We start from the raw sequence: 20,537 nt of genomic DNA, 5'->3' as shown, positions 1-20,537 counted from the left end.
ACTATACTAATGACTATACTATACTAATGACTATAACACACTGTATAACTATAGTTATACAGTGTTACAAGCAAATTATAGACAGGGGTTTCATCATATAAAGTGTTACTGAATGTTTTCTCATCTCAAAATAACGGTGAAGCTAATGGCAAAGACAAGACGGTATCATGTTATCCAACAGGATAATGGTGATGGTGGCAGAGGAGGAGGAGGAGGCTGTGCAGTCGACTCACCTGCTCGTCTCGCTCGGCGCTCTGCGTTCGACTGAGCGCCTCGCTCTCCCTCTTCCTGCCTTTGTCTCCTCCTGAGGAGCCCTCGGGACCGGGCCGAGAACACAGCACCGGCGTCTTCATCCCTGCGGTTATCTGGGCCTCCATCTCCTCAAAACTCCTAGAGAGAGAGAGAGAGAGAGAGAGAGAGAGAGAGAGAGATATTTGACACTTACATCATGCCTACAGAGTGATGGATAGTAGTGCTAATTAAGTGCCGGTGAAACTGCGGTCAAATGTAATCATGTGTGATTATATATGCGTGAACTAGGCACAGCTTTACACACGAGGTACATGCTGACAAGCATATGTTGTCCAATTACACTATTATTCTATTATTTATATTATTTATTCTGCAGTGCAAATCATGGTTTTTGTAGTACAAACATCTGTTACTTTAGAACTAGAACAGTAATAGACTTAAATGTGTCCGTCTGAAGTATAGGCTTGTCAATTGTGTATGTATGTAGTGCAATGTGTACTGGCCCACTAAGGCCATGTCAGCAGTTTTTTTTTTTTTTTTACGCAACAGCAGCAGCTACAGTAGGCCCAGAATCACTGTGAGTAGGAGTGTTTACCCGGTGCAGGGGGAGCTGGGCTCAGAGCCATGCGAGCAGGAGTTTTTGCTCAAGTTGTCAGGAGTCACAGAGTCTAGCTTCAGGTACAGAGATGGCTTCTTCACAGACAAGGGCTACAAATCGGACAAGAAAAACAAAGTTTTTAAAATATTTAAAATAAATAGCAGTGAGGCACACCAATAAAATATCACTCGTACGTATTTGTTCAAATACTTTTCATGCCCAAAAACAAACAACATGCAGTTGCATGTTGAAACAAAATAACTACTATCTTCAGAATTGTCAAACTGTCAATAATAATTGTCTAAAGGTTTTCAGTGGTTAAAATCCAAGAACATAAAATAACCTCAAATACTCACAGGTGTGGAGGAGCCAATCTTTTCCATGTACTCAATTTCATAGTCCGGCACTGAAAGAGAGAGAGAGAGAGAGAGAGAGAGAGAGAGAGAGAGAGAATACAAATGGTCTGTTAGACACAGAGGAGAAGGGATGAGGGATCAGTAACCTTTCTAGGAGTGAACTTCAGGCTCAGTGCTGGTGGGACAAGACGCCCAGAGCCAGTTGTGAGGCAGGGAGGGGGCAGTCGGTTATTTCCATCCATGACCCAGATGCTTCTCAGCCAGACACAGCCTCTGGGAAGGGTGGCCCTTATGGGGGGTATGGGGGCAGTCGAGAACTGGGCCATTCCCAGTTCATTACACCAGCAGACCAAAAAATCAATAGTGCAGCTAAATAGCTTAATGGTCTTGCATCGCTGTGCTTTCGAGTGTATCCCGTGGCCGTGTGTCACAAGAAACTTCAATACATTTGACCTTTGGCCTTTACAACATCCCGGTGTTGAAATCATTTTGGGTGAAATGCACAGCCTAGCATAACACAGTCTAGACGGTTTAGTTTTAGCCATTGTTTAACAGTGTTGAAGCTAACAAGTTGACGGTAGCTTACATACAGAACAAATTAATCTTGTTTACTAGTCACACGTACATTGCAGAGATTAATCTGTTGCCTGTAATGTCAGTTATTGAGCACCAGGGGGCAGCTCAGGCATTTAAATGGTAGCCTGACACTGGTTTCACTTCATTATTCAGACTGAAAGACATCCCCATGGCAGCAGTTTCTGGGATGGGCGTTGCCAAAGTGCCAGTCTTCGGTGATTGGTACACACCAACCAATCAAAATAGTGGCAAAGCAGATGACTTTGTCAATGTGGCTAACCAAACAAATGCAGTCAACGACTGCTACTAGCATGTAAAGTAAACAAACACAGTAAAATATGTTTCTGAAAACTTGTCGTTTCTGTAAAGAAACAATTTATCATAGATTTTAATAGCCAATAGAAGTTACCACAGTGGGGGCAGCCATGTTTGTTGTTTGACTTCATCGAGTTGAAACTGTGAGCCAATCAGCCGCTGTATCAGATTTTCAACCGAGTCTAACACCGCCATAGACGGAGTCACCAGACCTGAATTGCCAGAACATGTTTTTTTATTTTATATTTTAATGGCATGGCTAACGATTCAGGGCTGGAAACAGGCTATTTAAATGGCACAAAAATTAAACACGGAAATCTGTGGTGTGAACTGGGAACTCAACTGGTGCCAGTACACACTGACTGACTATGGTGGCATCTAAGCTCAATGTAGGGCCTAAAACAAAGTGGAAACAAATTTGGAGACCAAAAAAAATATGAGAGATCTCCGTTCGCCTGGGAGAATACAAAACGAAGACACAGCACAGCGACGTGCGTGCACATCAATACCGTCGAACACACAGAATTCCTTCTGACTATATTTAAATGATGACTTGACCTCCTTTCGTCACGCGTGGCTTCCTAACCTTCAGTCTGGCGAGGCAGATTGCTCTCGTTGACGAAGGACGTGAGGTCACTGGGCTGAGGGAAGTCCTGGCCGTCGCGGTCCATGTCGTGCCGGGCTGACCACTTGTGACCGCCGGAGGAGGCCAGCTTCTCCTCGTCGGTGGCGTGGTCGTCCTGCGGATGGACAGAGGGGCCTTCGTCCACTGGAGCGGGCTCCTGGTCCGGGAGGCAAGGGATAAGAGTTGACCCGCTGACCCATTTAAGAACGGGAACGCATGTGTGTCGCCTGGCTTAGCGGTGAACCACTTTAACTCCAGTTTTCTGAAATAAATATTTTCACGATTTTTCAAAAATAGCAGACCTACAAGCTCGTAGCGTGCCACTCGGGGGCGTGCTATGAGCTTGTAGATCTATCTAGAGCTATTTGTTTTTAAATCTTTGAATAATTATATATTCTTTGACAGTGAAAGTTTTTAACTCGCATCTGGCGGGGGGTCACTGGAACAAAATATTTTCAGACAGGGGTCCGTGGCCAATTACACATCTGCCTGATTTAAATTTTGCCAGTGTTAGGGCTGTCACGATTACACTAAGGGCTAGTGTTTTAAAATGCATGAAAACTTTTCAACATGGAAACGGTTGGTTAATAATGGTTAAGTATGCAAAAAAAGAAATGCGATTATCTCCAGTAATTTGGAGTAGGCGATTATGTAATATCTGTGACAAACATATGATGCAGATGGATAGCCAGTGTCCCGCGCCAATTAGTCACCTGTTCAGTTGGTGATTTCTTAGGCGACCTCTTCACTCTGAAAGTGTTACTGAAACAAAGGCAAAAAAAACAATGGATGGTAATTTTTTTACTCTTTCACTAATAAACACAAACAACCTAGTACTCAATTTTTTTTCAGTTTTTTTCCTGACACCTCCAATGTATGTATGTCAAATATGCAAATGCTAAAATATGAAAATAACTCTCAGCGGTGATCTACAAATAGCAATGCTTTAGCGTGAAATGACGACATTTGTATACCTGAATACTCTGCTAATAGATATACATGTATGTACAGTATATATATATATACGACACGTAAGTGTATTACTTACTGTACAGTATGAGTAGATTAACTGCTAAATTAAGGTTTAGTAATTGCATGTTCGGTTTTAATTTGAAATGAATGGCAGGTAAAATTAGAGGTGGATGGAGTTAATGGACAGAGCTTTGCTGTTTTATCCCATTTTGGGGCGGGAACCCCTTTTGGTGTTACGCTTTAGCTATTGAAAAATAGCAGATCTACAAGCTCATAGCGCGCCACCGAGTGGCACGCTACGAGCTTGTAGGTCTGCTATTTTTGAAAAATCGAAGAACCACTGAAAAGCTATGTTTCTATACATAGCGTTTTCAGAAAACTGTCAGGATGTAGAAGACATTTTTAGAATCTGATCTCAGGTCAAAATGGGTTATACTGTGCAAATACATGTTGGAATCAACGCCAAATCTAATGGGTTCGGATCTGAGCCACGTCTTCCTGAGGAGGCGCGTCTGAAGCCTGTCCTGGACGGGGTATCCGGACGGAGAAAGAAAAATCCTAAATTTCTCTATGGAGAATAATGTTGTGTCATCTTAGTTTTAGGACCACAACTCTATCCCCAAAGATAACCACACAACGATTCTGTCTCTGCGATATTGTCGGAGGAGGTGGCTCTGTATAGTTCATATTTGATACAGTCTGTTTCTGGGGAAGATTTTACTAATTCGGCGGCAGTCGATTCTTCATATCCATATGAACAGCCGGGATCATTTGTTTATTTGTGGAACATGGTTCTTATTTGACGCGTTATGAAAAAGAAGTATATGGGAATTCAGAATGGGGGGGGGGGGGGGGGGATGCGACCCAGGTAGGATGTATAAATGACATCAGACTTCTGTGCTCATAGTGTTGCTGTGAGGAACTGGTTATACACAAGGCTCAATGAATGATACTTCAATGACACAGAAAGTATAAAACGTGATAAAAAAATATATATATACAAAAACTAAGCAATGATACAAACGATACAGAAACGAAACAATGATAGAAACCATAAAGGTATCGGAGAAGTCAAACATTGAGGCAGATGGGGGCAGGGCTACAAAACCTGCCATCTCGTTTCTGTTAATTGAAAAGGGAGGGACAGCATTACGGGTAACGTGCCGTTATCAGGAGAAGCATGTCGGGGAAAAAAAGGGGTTAAAAAGCATACAGCAGATGCTTGTGTTGCGGCTTTGCCCCTGTACTTACAACAGACAACAAAGAGAGGAGGCACCCTTGGACTTCCTGTGACATACACAGAATACACAGACACAGGTGACAGAGAGACAGACAGACAGGGGACACTGGCACAGTAGACACACGGGGTACAATGACGCACAGATCCTACAGACACATCCTTACCCATGAATACAAAGCCTTTGAATGAATGTGGCCTAATCCCAGTGATTCTCCACCAAGGACCCCCCCTCAATCTAAACTCTAAGGGCCATATGTTCATCAGTGCTAAACCCCTCATCCCTAAACTTCTTTGCCATATTATTTTACTATTTTCAAAAACAAGCTCACAATGTGTTGATCGGCTAGTTTAGGGATAAGGCATGGCGAAAATAGGGCCCTAGTGTCTCAGTGTTCATTTAATTCTGAGAGTGTACACATGGAACCAGGTGGACCCGTAATGGTCCATTTGGTTCCATTTGTACGCTCTTGGAGTTACAGACCTTCATAACTATCCATCATTCAGCTGGGGGTCCACCTGAAGGGCCCCTGGGCGTTCACAGAACAGATGAATGTACTGGCGTTACAGTGAACAAACCTTTTGATCGGAGTCTTTTTCTTCTTGGCTGGCTTGTTCTGATTGAGATCGCCCAGTTCACCGACGTTGTCGTTCTCAACGTCATTGTCATTGGCCGTCGTCGCCTCGAAAGACGCCGAGGTGGCCTTCGGGGGAGAGCTGCCCATTTTATTGGAGGACTTGAAAGGATCCGTCGAGTCATCGAAGGCGTTCGGGTCAAAGCTGCAGGGAGCCCTGGAAAGTTTGGGTGAGTTGGGGATGCCTTTCTTGGCCGAGAAGGGGTTGAAGTTGGGATCCTCCCACTTGTCGGGGTCAAAGTTGTAGGCGACTTTGGGGACGGGGACGTCGTCCTCGTTGCAGTCGGGCATTGCAGTTTTGGGGGCATTGTCCAGCTGCTCCGTCTGCGCAGGCGGCGGGGCCTTCTTCAGCCCCAACTTGGGTCTCCTCAGGGGCATCTTAGCGCCGGGCTTCTTGCCCAGCTTCTTGGGGGGAGGAGGAGGAGAGGCCTGGCGTGGCGCCTCACCGCTCTCCTCGGAGTAGTCGAACTCCAGCCTCACCGGCTGACGCTTGGAGACAATGGGCTGCTCCTCGAGACTACTCGTGGGTTCTCTGACAGGGGCCGGGGGGTCGCGGGGGGGAGGTGGCGGCTCACCTGCGGCAACGAGCGGGGGGCTACCCGGCGGTTCGGCTACGGCGGCGCCCACCGGAGATCTCCGGCCCAGCAGGGGGGAGTTGGCGATTTTGCTCCCTCCTCTCGTCTTGAAAGGGTCGATGTCGTCAAAGTTGTTCGGGTCCCAGCTGTACGAGGCGCCGGGGGGGGCGGGGGAGACGTCGTCTTCAACAGGCGGGTGGTGCTCCGGCACAGGGAGAGGGGTCTCCTCCTGGCAGAGGGCTAAGGCAGGGGCGGATTGGCTCTCCTCTGGGCTGGCGTGACCGCTCTCCTCCGGGACCGGAGGAGGGGTCTCCACGCGCGTCTTCCTGGTCCTGCGGAGGGTTCCTCCGGGGCTCGGGGTGGCTCTGTCGGGCGCCTCCTGCGCCTGCAGCGGGCTGGCCGCCCGAGACCGGGTCCTCTTCTTCACCTCCGGGCTGGAGCCGGAGGAGGAGGCCGGTCGGGCACTTTCGGGGTTCGAGCTTTGCCTAGTGAGAGGCTGCTTCTTCTTCACGGATCCGGGACGGACTTTCGGCTTGGGCCGGCGGAGACTGTCGGTGCCGCCGCCGCCTACGCTGAAGGACTCGGAGTGCGGACGGAAGTCTCCCGAAGAAGATTCGTCCGGCTCTCCGGCCTGGAAACTTAGGGAGCGGGTCAGACTGTGGCCCGGTGACCCCAGAGGGAGAACCTCTATGTTGTATTGGCCACTGGCTGCAATGGGCTTGTCTTCATCAAAGACAATAGACAGAGAGCGGCTGAGTGGAGCGGCTGAACTTACATCAGATGCGGGCTCACCGACTGACGGGTCTGCTACCGAGTCGAAACCTGCAGACATTGTAATAAGCAGATCTTTAATTGTAGGCTGAGATAAGAAATTGTATGCGTGGGTTAGCTATAGTTACAGTCTAGTTTGTTTTGTTTAAATTGTTATATCTTGAAGAGGGACTCTTGGTAAAAGAGGAAAGTTTGGCCGCACACGCCAATAGCCAGAGTGCCAATACTGTATTAGGACGCAGCAGGTTAAGACATATGAATCCAACGTTTCGGTGGTTAAGTCTTCATCAGGGAATGATAAATTGTTATGTCTGTCAGGGGCACGACACTTTGTGAACACTAATGATTAAGGTACGGTATGGATTATTCAACCAGGAAATAGTAGTTAATAAAATAGCAACCTGCTATCCCCCAGAGTGCCTGCGTTATGCAGTGGTGGGCTCAACAGACTGGTACATGTGCAGTACTGCCCGATTCCACTAGAGGTCACAATAAGCCCAAATTCCAAACGGCCTTATCCTTTCAATCCTGCCTTTAGCTGAAATCTGACAATGGGCCTTTGGGGGCATGTGAGAATTGCACGTCAGAGCCTATAGCTAGAGCAAATGTGGAAGTCTATGAACATACGGTACCTGTGTCATCGGATATCAGCTGATGGGCGTGGTCATCTGTAGGGGAGGTGGCCTTTACTGGAGTAGTGGACTCGGGGGTCTCAAACGCTCCGTCGGAGTCTGAGCTCCTACAACAGAGCAGAATGCGACACAAAGTCAGACAAAATATGTGAATCAGATTCAAATGACTTCAACTGTGACCAGAAGTGTTGACTGCGTCTCCATCAGCCATTCTGAAACAAAAGGAAATATGGGAACCGCTTTTCCCTCTTTCTCTTTTAGACACAGCAAAAAAGGGGGGGGGGGGGGTGGGCGGGGGGGCAGAAACCTTTCTTTATGCAATCCATTGAAATGCTAGAAACACCTCAAGATCAGCAGACATTAATTTGTTCTAATATATCTTCTTGAGGAACTACCTTGGGGCTTGGGCATGTCATCATTATAGGCGAAAATCTTCCAAATACTAAAAGAAAAAATATATATATACATTTTCTAAAATAGAATTTCTAACAATCTCACGACGCATTGTATAAAGACGTTGTGTGAGCTTGTAGATCGGCAATTTTTTGTTTGTCTTTAATTTGATAGACAGTTTCCTAGAGAGCACCATTTTACTGTTTACCGCGTATATGAAAAAAATAAAGGGAAGCTCCGCACAACTCAGATCTGCGCACAATCAAAGTAATTATTTTGCAAGCTTTCGGTCTACTGACCTTCTTCAGGCAGAGCAGTGGTTCATTTCACATTTTTGACTGTTTGCGTAGTATAATATGACAGATTGGTATTGCATAGCGGTACTGTGTTGTGTAGCTCAATTCATTACCATGCAACTTCACATCATTACTCATTCCAACAATGAAACCGAGCAGGCTCAATATTTGATGCCACTATTTGGATATTTCACATCCTCAAATATGTTTTTAACCCATTTTGGGGCGGGAACCCCTTTTGGTGTTTTAAACATTGTTATAATTTAGCTATTGAAAAATAGCAGATCTACAAGCTACGAGCTTGTAGGTCTGCTATTTTTGAAAAATCGTGAAAATGCGACAGATCTTTGAATATATATTCTTTTAGGAGACTTTTTTTTTTTTTTCATTTCGACGTCAGGCCAAAATGGGTTAATACATCAGCACATTGTACAGTGTACCATGATTAATTAATTATGCAGAAATGTCTACAGTATGTCCAGAGAAGCAAACGCCTGGCTCAGCATGTGCTCCTGTGTGTGTCCCCAGTGGATTACTGTGGGGCGCCTAGAAATTAAAGCGCTGAATCTGCAGCGAGGAGACGGATAACGTTTCGCCAGAGACATAGAGTCACTCTCACTCAACCCTTCCAACCACCCCCACCTCTCCCAACCACAACACAATATATCAAAATATAATCCCAGCCATGCCTGGTACCAGGATGGACAAAGAGACTGCAAAAGCAAAGATATCAATGTCAATGATTGAAAATGAGCAAAAATATTATTGATCCCAAACTATAGAGGAGAATACTGAATGATCATTCCTGACAATGAAGCTACACATGCATTCATATTATTTACATAAGATATACATAAAAACACCCACAGAGGGATGACTGACTGATGCATTGACGACCAGCGTCTATAGCCCCCAGCCTCCCCGTCCTGTTCTCACCTCAGTCCGACCGTCCGCTCCCCCGCAGCCCTGAGCAAGATGTCGTGACGCGTGCCCCAGGAAAGCCGGCGGAGCAGCCCCAGGGTGGGGTCCGAGCCTGGGCTGTCCCCGTCCCCGGACCCTCCCAGCAGCGAGTCCCAGCCCCAGCGTGCCCACTGCAGCGGAGACAGAGCCTGCCACGCACTCACTGCCGCCATGGCCACTGGCTGGCTGGCTGACCAACACCTCTCGGCAAAAACACCAGGCGACTGCCTGACCCGCAGGTTAAGACACCACCACCACCACCACCACCACACTCTGCAACGTCAAACGCTTCCCCTTCGTTTCTTTATGCCGCTCACAATCGATGTCCCATCACACCGCTCCGCGTATCTAATCTAATCTAAAATCTGTCCTCACTCACACTCCCCCAGGAGGGAACAACACCTCACGGTCCAAACGACACAGCCTGTCTGCAGAAGCCCACCGCCAGCCACACACTATATCCTCTCCCTCCCTCCCTCCCTCCCTCTCTCTCCTGCTCCCTCCCTCCCTTTCATGCCATATCGCGCCTCTTCTCCCAACAAGCTGACTCTACTCCAGCAGGAGGCTGGCTGTGATTGTGTCCATTCCAAAGACAGGCTCTAGTTGATGCAGGTAATACCTAAAAAAGCAGCTGCTTCCCCTCTCTCACATCATAATGATCATATTGTGCACTGCATCATAATGATAATAAAAATCTGTCTGCAACAAACCTTTTTCCCCCTCACTGTATACGTTTCTTTTCCCTTTTTGCTTCCTTCATGATGAATTCCTGTTCTGTTCTTTAACTATATAGAAGTGTCTATTTGTACGTCTATAAATGTTTTGATGAATTGAACATGGTGGACCCTGTTGTAAACAAGTGTAATGCTTAATTGGGTCGTCCACTCACAGGTAACAGTCTTTGTATTGAGTTTGTGCTTGAAATGTACTGTAATTCTGCAAACTGTTAATAAATATTTCAATCAATCAATCAATGAATTGTTTATTGGCCCTGAAAGGGTTCATTTGGTTACATTTGTATACTCTCTGAGTTACAGTATCACTGGATAAAGTAACACTTTTACTGTGTGCCCACAGCCCTCAGTGACAAAGTACACCCGGGCTCGAACTGGTCTGTGATGCTCCTCTTCATCGGTCCTGCTTCTGAGACGCACCGGACTGTAGGCGCGGTGGAACTCCCTTTATGCTACACCCTGGCAGACTCTGGACTGCAAGACCCAGTTCTTATCTCATAGGCATATCTCATTGAGATGATGACATCATGACACCTTCATTTGCTCTTCAACATAGGGCTAAAACCTTTCTTTCTTTTCTCAACATGGTTCTAACATTTCTTTGCAGGCTCAAACCGGGATGAAAATTCGATTCGCTTTACATAGGCATAGTGGGAGTGCTGTGAGGGTAAAATTGCTCTGCACAGCGTTTGCAGAAATGTTTATCCGATGGCAATACCACAAAATGTACTTTTCACAATGAACAATAAAAAGGGTATTGATTGTAAAAATACCTGAGGCAAGGTTTAGAGTACCCATGTGCAATTGATTTGTGGCCACACACACAACACACCCATCCACAGACCCACAGGGCTACGGCCATGTGACTGAATTGAGAGAGGGTGCTGCAACTATAGCCATCATTTAACCCATTTTGCGCAGGAACCCCTTTTGGTGTTAGCATTGTGTTATGCTTTAGCTATTGAAAAAAAGCAGATCTACAAGCTCATAGAGCGCCACGAGCTTGTAGGTCTGCCATTTTTGAAAAATCTAATCTGATCTCAGGTCAAAATGGGTTAATCCATTACAAAGAATCAGAGTTGAACGAGATTAGAGCGCTTCTTGACGGGGTTGTGGTGGTGGTGGTGGGGGTACGGAAGGCCAGGCGGTGAGGTGTGTAATAATAATACCCAATAAAATCCCTTTATTGTTATTGTCAATATATCTCCACCTCCCCTGGGGGAAAGTATAACTGCAGGGATGGAGAGGAGAGCCTCGGTATGAAGCTGTACTTGTGTTGCAGTGGTCTCTCTGTGCCAGAATCTGCAGCTTGGTTAGAATTTAAAGCACTTATTATAAGCTGTGACAGGGCGGATGGAGAGAGAAACACTGGTACCTAGGCCTGTCACAATTATTTTTTACATTTGATTTAACATAATATTTTAGATATTTCTTGCATAATCGTGTTGAAAAATGCCCATACATAATTATTCAAACATTTTTGCAAAAATTGCTGATCAACTATCAACATAGAATGGGCATTTACTGTATCAGGATTATGTACGATATCTCTGAGACGGCATAATATCGTAGAGACATTGTATCATCTCGACGATATTTATCATGATATGGCCCACCCGTACTGTCCCCGTACACCACCAGACCCTGTGATAATCCCTTCACAGGACCAGTGAGTCCCAGCAGGACGAGACTGGGAGAAGGGATCATGGTGTCTGTGACAGCCACGGATCCAAGAAGGCACTTCTAATCTAAATAGCAAGTGGTGAAACCACTAAAAAGATGCAAAAGTAATCCCTAAATCCGTGAACAAACATTAAAAGATATCACAGTCATGGCTTTGCAGCTGCTGCCCTACGATTGGACTGAAATTTCACACATTTTAATATAGCATGAAAATAGCACCAAATACAGCTTGGAATCATAATTAGAATGAATTGTAGAAATTGTGGGGAATGAGTGTTTGTGCCAGTGCTCGGATGCGTGCCCTTGCAGAGGACATTTCTCATTCCGTCTGCAAACACAGTGTTGCTATGGCAACAGGGAGGCTGCGCTCCGCCATATGTTCCAGCGATGCAGAAGCCAGCGTGGCCAGTTCCAACACAGGCACAGTCCAAACACGCATGCGCACACATCCAGCCACGCATGCGTACGCACACACGTGTCATGTGGACGCAGATATGACGTGCGCGCACTCATACCTCATGCATGTTCACACACACACACACACACACACACACACACACACACACACACACACACACACACACACAACGCATATACAGAACCATTGGTCCAATAAAATCTCAGTGACTATCCGAGGATACAGGAGACAATTAAAGGCATACTAGAGATTTATCCATTACATATCTGCAGGGAATGATCTTAGCTGTGGCAACAGTATCAATCCTTGATGTGGTTTAGAAACGGAAAGAAATACAGCGGTTACACATCATCCATTGTGCTTCGTTTGTATGCCAGAAATAGCAAATCTTGTACATCTGCTGCTTTCGGCTGTATTAGGTATATTATGAATCAGGCTTTACTCGAATGCTTCTACATGGCAAAATGTAGTCGTTTTGTCCCGTGTTCATTTGTGTTAGCCTAAATGTTAGGGATTCTGCTGCATTCATGGCCCATATAATACAGCATGGTGACAACTAAAACGAGTTTAATTTTTTTTTTTAACTGAATTGAATCAATAAGAATGTCTTATTTCTGTCTTCAACAGCCCTTCCCTTTTAATCCATTTAGGCCCGACCTCGAAATTAAAAAAAAAATCTTCAAAATCCTCCAGTTTTCTGAAATAAATATTGTCACGTTTAAAAAAATAGCAGATCTACAAGCTCGTAGTGCGCCACTCGTTGGCGCGCTATGAGCTTGTAGATCTGCTATTTTTCAAATAGCTAAATTATAACAATGTTTAAAACACACAAAATAATGGGTTAAAGAGCAGAGCCGAAGCAGACTGCGGCGTGTGTCGGGGGGGGGGAACAGGAACAAAGGGACTGGGATGCTGTCTGCAGAACAAAAGCTCTGCAGTGGGAGGTAGATGGTCGCTATGGTTCCGACAGACATGCTTCTGCCTGCGGCCAAGCCCTCATCCCCTCTAAACAGACGTGCTGGGAGGGGGGGCTCCCAGCCCCCAGAGAGGGCTACACTTCCTGCACGTAAAACACAAAGCCACCTGTCATCCGCCCATGATTGGCTAAAACAGTGATTCTCGATTATTTTGTCATTTCGAGGTTCCCACAGTTTGACAGGCATTATATCACAGGTCGCCATGTAAGTAAAACATTTTCTGGGACCCCTGTCAATACTGTATAGGTGGCTGCATGCTACAATTTTAGGTCATAACCTAACTCCCCTCTAAAATGTGATGTTGATGCTCGGCGCTCAAAATCACCTTTTAGGTGATCACCCTTTCCCCTAAAAGGTGAGTAAGGGCTCATACATATACTCCAGTTTTTGGTGATAGGTTATCACCCATAATCACTGCGGTGTAGTTTTTAAAGGGTTGGAAAACTACACCATTACGTCAGTCGTGGTGATGATCAGCTATCACCGCGGACACAGACCCATCTCTCTGTTTTTACTATCAGACAAGTCTTTTCACTCGGGAGCTATCACCACCTAAAACAGTGATAACCTATCTCCACAAACTGGGAGTATGTATGAGCCTTAAGGTGGTCTTTACACGAGAATGGTGATCATAGAAAACGGCAAAATAAAGTATCGTTTGCTGGTGTCCCTTTAGACGAGAACGGTGTTTTCAGGAGGTGAAAACGCAACAAAGTGAAACCACTTTCTACATGGCAAAATGTAGTCGTTTTGTCCCGTGTTCATTTGTGTTAGCCTAAGTGTTAGGGATTCTGCTGCATTCATGGCCCATATAATACAGCATGGTGACAACTAAAACGAGTTTTTTTTTTTTTTTAACTGAATTGAATCAATAAGAATGTCTTATTTCTGTCTTCAACAGCCCTTCCCTTTTAATCCATTTAGGCCTGACCTCGAAATAAATAAAAAAATCTTCAAAATCCTCCAGTTTTCTGAAATAAATATTGTCACGTTTAAAAAATAGCAGACCTACAAGCTCGTAGTGGAAATCTTTGAGAACGCCGTTTTATCCCTTCTCCATGTAAACAGGCAAAACGGTGAATCTGCAAAACTTATGACATCATGGCTCACGTTGGTTCACAGCGCATATGTTTATTACATTGATGCAGAGCCATATATGATATAATGGAGTTCCTGAACAAGCCTCCCTCCTCGCCTACAAAGTGCTGCTCATCAGCGATGGTGAATGTAAAACCATGATGTAAATAAAATGCCTTGCGATAGGCGGCAGCAGCGTTTATGTAGCCTATTATAAAATATATAACCGTCCCGTGCCGCGATCTGCCTGCATGCTCTGTGCTGCCTGTAGCGTGAAGGGGGAGCTGGCTCTTCTTCTTGTACGTAACGTGGGTGACTGGTCTATTTGGCAGCCCGTTACCGCCACCTAGCGACATTATAGCGTTTTCATAAAGTGTGCGTTCTTGTGTAAAGGGTCAATAAAAAACGGGACTTTGACGTTTTATCTGGAGATGGTCGACGTCTAAAAGAGGCATTAGTTACCACCTAAAAGTGTAGTATGCTTTGCCCTTAAAATCCTCAGTTAGTGGGAGAGTGCACAAATTGATCCATTTTCTTAATCACTCTTGGAGTTACACAAACTACAGTACCATTTGGTCAAATCATTAATTTACCTACTGGAAGGCCCTCAAGGACCCCCTGGGTGTTCTTGGACCCCATGTTGAGAACGTAAGTGCGTAAACATGAGTAAGTAAAATATAAATGAGGAAAGGATCGGTCACTGTAATGTTATAGCAATCAGAGACCTATTCGTCCTGCCATGTCGCAATATCAATCATGCAACGATTTGTTGAAGCATCAACCGACATCCAAGACGTACAGGTATAGAGCGCCGCAGTCGCGCCCCTTTCAGAACGACGAGGGCCCAGGAAATAATTCCCCGTTCATTTTCCCCATAGACGTTTCAAAAAGTATTTATTTAAAAGACCGTTTGAGTGTCGTACAAAGCCAACTCGAGTTGTGACAAATCATGACAACAACGGGAAATTATTTCCTGGGTCCTCGTAAGGGGGCGGGACTGCGACGCTCTATAGCAGGGGTTCTCAACCCGTGGGTCGCGACCCCTATGGGGGTCGCCAAATTATTTTGGGGGGGGGGGGGGGGGGTCCCCAAATTATAATGTTTTTGCAACTGAATGGCTGGAAAATGGAAATGAAGAGTTTACATAACATAGTACAATAGTGCATGCATAAACCTTCCTTAATTATTATTTCTGGTTTCAGTATTCATATATGATATATTTTCTCTAATAAAGGTTATTTTTCCGGGTTTCTTTCCGTCAAAAATGTGCTGAATAACTGAAATGAAGGCTTATCCCTATATTTTATACTAAAGAGTACAGTACGTGAAGATTAAGACCTTTTCGAGCCGACAAAGTGCATTTCGACAAGCAACATCATCATCTCATGGTGCATACATTAAAGCCATAGTGAGGGATTACTTGGGACTAAAGAAATGAAGCGATGAACACAAGGCTGGTGGGATTAGCAAATCATTGGATTAGTTGCTGCTCCTGCTATATCCTGATTTATATTTTTGCCTAAGACGGACTCACAACTCCACACGTGAGCTTATAGATCAGCCACATATTTTCGGCCCATAACAGCGTCATATGATGGGAGCATAAATAATTCATAGAAGTATTACATCCATCTGTCTGGACACCCACGTCAATGACTCTGACCTTCTATTTCCTTCCTATTGCTCATTTCCATGTGTAGTTCCTCTCTCACTTTGTCTTTCGCCTCTGGCCTAAGCTCTCTCTACATCACCCCCCCCCCACACACACACACACACCTCCCATAGTCTCTCTCTCTCTCTCTCTCTGCCTCTCTCTCTTTGCCCCCCCTCCCCCCGTCCACTCTCGGTCCGTCCAGTTTTTGGCCATAATTACATTAATTCAGATTAATTCTAAAAGAGATTAAAAGCTCTGCTGTCTGTCTGTCAATCAGTCAGACAGACAGACAGACCTGTTCACAGGAAAGCAAAGCACAGTCTAAACTAGCACTCGGCGGCGGTGGCTCAGGGGTTAGAGTCTCCGGATGGTAACCGCAAGGTCGCCAGTTCGAACCCGGGCTCCCCCAGAGTTGGTGTCGAAGTGTCTTTGAGCAAGACGCTGAACCCCCTAATTGCTCCTGGTGTGCTGGTTGGTGCCTTGCATGGTTTCCGCCGCCATCGGTGTATGAATGTGTGTGTGAATGGGTGGATGTAATGCACAATCGATGTAAAGCGCCTTGGATAAAGGCGCTATAAAAGATGCACCATTTACTCTTCAGACGAGCAGGCACCTGATACACATAACATTGGAAGGAATTGCTATCATTATCTGTACTAACCTCCTTGTGTGCCTTTTTAAAGTGCATTTTTAATTGAGGTTATTTGATGCATTGATTTGATTTGTTTTTAATTGATTTCATATTTTAGTTGTATCTCGTTTGCTACATGTTGTATCTTGTTTGATGACTCAGTTTGCAAATGTGTTTAGAAAGGTGATATTCAAATACTTTATTGTTTTGTTTTTCTCATTAAGAATGATATAAGTGAGTAGGAATTCCTGATTCAAGCCATGCTCTGACAAGAAAGCATTAGGGTATTACTTTAAGTGGAAGACTAGGGTAGATGAGAGGCCCTGTGGACGCCCACAGAGGGCGCTGCTGTGCTTCTTTATGGATAGATAGTTAACAGCTGCAAACATCACATGAAACCTTCCACATGCCTTAATTTCACAAGATATCAAAACACTTCTATGTTCATACAGTATGTGACACGCACAGACAGACAGAAATTGCTAGTAAGAAAGAAAGAAATGGCAAGAAAGAAAGAAAGAAAAAAAGAAGTAGAGAGGGAAATCCAAGAAGTCACTTTTATATACAGTATGAAAGAAATAAGTCTAGTCCACAGCCTCTCGTGTCTACACAACAATATGTTTACATGATGGTTTGGGTCCTTTTCTACACCCTCATAGTTAAATGAACCCTGAGGAATGACTGTGGAAGACAATGGTGTATGTAGTTTAAAGGGATTGTGACATTTAAAACACATTTTTGTAGATTTTTTGGCTTTTTTGGCTTTTCTTGACATCAATGTCACCAAAAAAAAACGAAGTTTGAACATTCAGTGTATTCTCTGCTTTCTGGACTTCTGTGAATAATTATGCAAAAATGTCTCATCTGGTTGGACGGCAGAGATATACGTAGATCTCCGCTAAAGCTCCGCCCCCTCCCCTCTGCTCCCTGCCTAGTGCCTACCCTCTCTTCTCCGCTTCCTCATTGTGATCGCGACTTTGTTTCTTTGTAATACTTACTAATAATGGCTTCTAGAGAAAAATCAATCTGCTCTGTTGTTGGCTGTGTCAATCAACACAAGTCCTTACACTGGATACCAACTGGCCTAGATGACTCTTTTATTTTTGACGATGACTTCCTACCAAGTTGTCAAAGTAGCGCATCTTGGGTTGACAGGAAAGGGGGAATTACCGACATCTACAGGCTAAAATAATGTGTTTTTCCATGGCTTTTCAGGATGAAGATTAGACATACACAAAAACGAGAAAAAAAGAAATACTGGAGTGGAGTTGAGTGTTCAAACTTTTTAGACACGTTTGAAGGACCATGGCCAAGACTTTTAATGTTGTTAAAATTATGTTATAAATCATGTCATAATACCTTTAAACAGGGGCGGCCCAGGCCGTAGCGTAACGGTCTGGGCACCGGACTGGTAATCCAGTCGCAGTGTGCCGCGGGTTCGACTCCCGGACCCGACACGGCCTTTACTGCATGTCATCCCCCCATCTCTCTCCCGTTTCCTGTCAGCCTACTGTCTGTCCCTTCAAAAATCAATAAAAGGCGTAAGCCGCAAAAAAACAAAAAAAAAACAAAAAAAAAAACAGGGGCTTTGTGGGGGTGCAACGGTGCAACACAGTAAGTACAGCATGTGTACAGTCACATAAGCAGAGTGCCAGAAGCAAATGGCACTCTACTTTACGGTGCCAGAACCAAATGGACCCCATACGATCCGGTCCATTTGGTGGAATGGACCCCACAATGAACACAGGATTCACAAAGAACACAACACACAAAGCAGTTCTGTCCTGCTCACCACCTGATTCTACAGGCAGAGGAAATGAGCAGGTATGGAGAATCACTCACTGTGAGTCTTTTACACATCAGTTAACAAGAACATTTATGTCCATCAAACTACATTATGGTCTTTCTTTTTTTTTCTTTCTTTCTTTCTTTGGGGAGGGGGATTCACTCTCTCAATGTTGGAAGTCCAAAACAAAGAGAGCATTGAGACGGTGGTCAGAGCAGAGAACCAGTAAAACCACATGAGGCTTTCATCTCAGACGTGCAGACCAGCAGGTCAGTATAGGCAGATGGCCCGAGTAAGGTCTGTTAGCGCTAGAACAGTCAACAGAGAATTCATTCCTTTAAAAAGGGGTATTCTGTTTTTGAGAGGTGCAACCACTCCAAGGAACAGCAATGTCCGTGTCCGCCTATGTGTCGTCCGCCTATGTGTGTGACGTTAATGAGCACCAGTATGACTATTAGTACCAGTGCTGTTTGCCAGAAACAGAGAGAGAGAAAGTGCTGTACTGTTGCCTGCTAATGAGAGAGAGAGAGAGGGAGGGGGGGGAAGAGTGGAGTTGCACCACTCAGTTCACACGGGTGTGACTTTTTTTTTTTACATAACAGAGATAGCAGAACGTCCAAACATTAAATGCCATTGACAATGAATGGACAATTTTGAGTGCAAACACAAACATCGCGTAACACAGACATTGATGACGAAGGTGAGGACGCAAATTGTGATTGGCCGGAATGAGATGATGTATGATGATGAGAGCGCGCCCATCAGGTATACAGTATTACAGCTCAACAATCGTAACCGTAAGGGACAATGTAGTTCCAGACTTCCAGTTACAGACCTGGCTGTAAGGGTCCATTTGGTTCCTATTTAACTATCAATCATTTAGCGGAGGAACACATGGAAACCCCTCAAGAGGGTGTCTTTATTCTGCTATACAAGTCACACTCAACAGAGAACAATAATGCTCCTGTGTGAATCACAGACATACAGTATTCGGTCACGGTAACTGTACTCATAGTAGAAGTCAATGGTCACTATTAGCATTTTGAAACATCACTACTTGCAAATAAAACTAGCCACAATTGTCTATACTGTAATATATATCTATATGGAGGGTCTGCCGGTAGTAAATAATCTCAGCATTTTAGCCTATGCACTCTGTATGATGTAATCCACTCCATATGATTTAATTGTGTGGCCACTTTACACTCACTCAATGTTTTCAAATGCATTATCGGCATCGCTGAAACCACCACACACCCTTCAGTGTGTTCCCCAGAAAATACATACAGGTTGAAGCTCGGCTGCGACTGCTCAAACAGATGCTAGGTTTGGCGTTTACCTGGTATCCTAGTTTCTTTAAAGCACTACATTGTGTTTTCTTTGAACTTCTACATTGATGTTGACTATTTAGCCTGTCGTTTTGTTGACTAGGGTTCATGCCATTTGCTCTGATTTCACACGTGTACGTCACTGTGAATAAGAGCGTCTGCTGAATGCCTACATTTTTTACATCAGCACTGGAAAGAAAGTGTAGTGCTCATTTTATCATGGCTGGGACCCCACAATAAGCTTTCAGGTGTGGTTGTGTTACATAAGAGCCATTAACCATCCATAGCTGTAGGGGTATGGACACTGTAGAGAGACATATTAATAACAGCTGAGAGAACTGGGCATGTTAGTGACAACCCACCTGACTGGGCCAATCTCATGAATAAGTTTGACAAAGAAAAAAGTGGTAATAAAACAGAAAAACAACATATGTAGGAATGAATGACTTTTGTATTTTCTGATGAAATGTGAAAGATTTTGAAAGACCTTGAAAGACTTCAAAAAGGTTCACAATTCAGACCCCGTCTGCAACATAATAAAAAATAAATGTATTTTTAAACTTTTTCAATATTTAATGTTCCCGTGAGAATGCCCCTTGTATTGCTGCGGGGCAATGGCTGCTGTTTACATCATGTAAAAGCCTGCAGGATGTACTATACACCGTGACCAACTATATACCCACCCACCCACGTGCACAGCCACACACACACACACACACGCACACAACGCACTCCACCTCCTCATCTGCAAATCTCCAAGTCCTTGCTCCCCTGCGAGTTAGTGCGTATCTGAGATATAAATACAATGCAAGCAAAGTAGAGCACTCTCCCCTTCTCTCTCTCTCTCCTCCACTAATATATATAGTTATATCCTCTTCCTCCCCCTGTAGGCCGTGTTCTATTTCAGCACAATCAGCAGCTGCTTCCAGCGGGACAGCGGTGTCCTCCTTCTCACACAGCCAAACATCACACCAGCAGCCTCCCGGAGGCAACCTGCCCAATCGCCTCATTCCGCTGCCGTACTTGGAAGCACTAGTAGCCTATTGTTGTGCTCCG

The 20,537-nt window shown here is 44.8% G+C and overlaps 1 protein-coding gene across 10 annotated transcripts in view; it reads right to left on the bottom strand.

The window, feature by feature from the left end:
* Nucleotides 1–20,537, bottom strand: part of tacc2 (transforming, acidic coiled-coil containing protein 2) — an 82,793-nt gene that overhangs the window by 15,793 nt on the left and 46,463 nt on the right. For all 10 annotated transcript variants that reach the window (XM_083775667.1, XM_083775670.1, XM_083775671.1 and 7 more), the window contains 7 exons: nucleotides 7,545–7,651; nucleotides 5,511–6,963; nucleotides 3,436–3,484; nucleotides 2,684–2,879; nucleotides 1,207–1,256; nucleotides 848–960; nucleotides 234–390 (listed from right to left, as the gene is read on the bottom strand). In XM_083775667.1, coding sequence (XP_083631793.1) covers nucleotides 234–390; nucleotides 848–960; nucleotides 1,207–1,256; nucleotides 2,684–2,879; nucleotides 3,436–3,484; nucleotides 5,511–6,963; nucleotides 7,545–7,651 — 2,125 coding nt within the window. The remainder of the gene's footprint in view (nucleotides 1–233; nucleotides 391–847; nucleotides 961–1,206; nucleotides 1,257–2,683; nucleotides 2,880–3,435; nucleotides 3,485–5,510; nucleotides 6,964–7,544; nucleotides 7,652–20,537) is intronic.

Source organism: Protomyctophum parallelum (genome assembly GCF_964188405.1).
Source record: "Protomyctophum parallelum genome assembly, chromosome: 10".
NCBI lineage: Eukaryota > Metazoa > Chordata > Actinopteri > Myctophiformes > Myctophidae > Protomyctophum > Protomyctophum parallelum.
The sequence above is the reverse complement of the archived record's forward strand: the minus strand, read 5'-3'. Positions and strand labels throughout refer to the sequence as shown.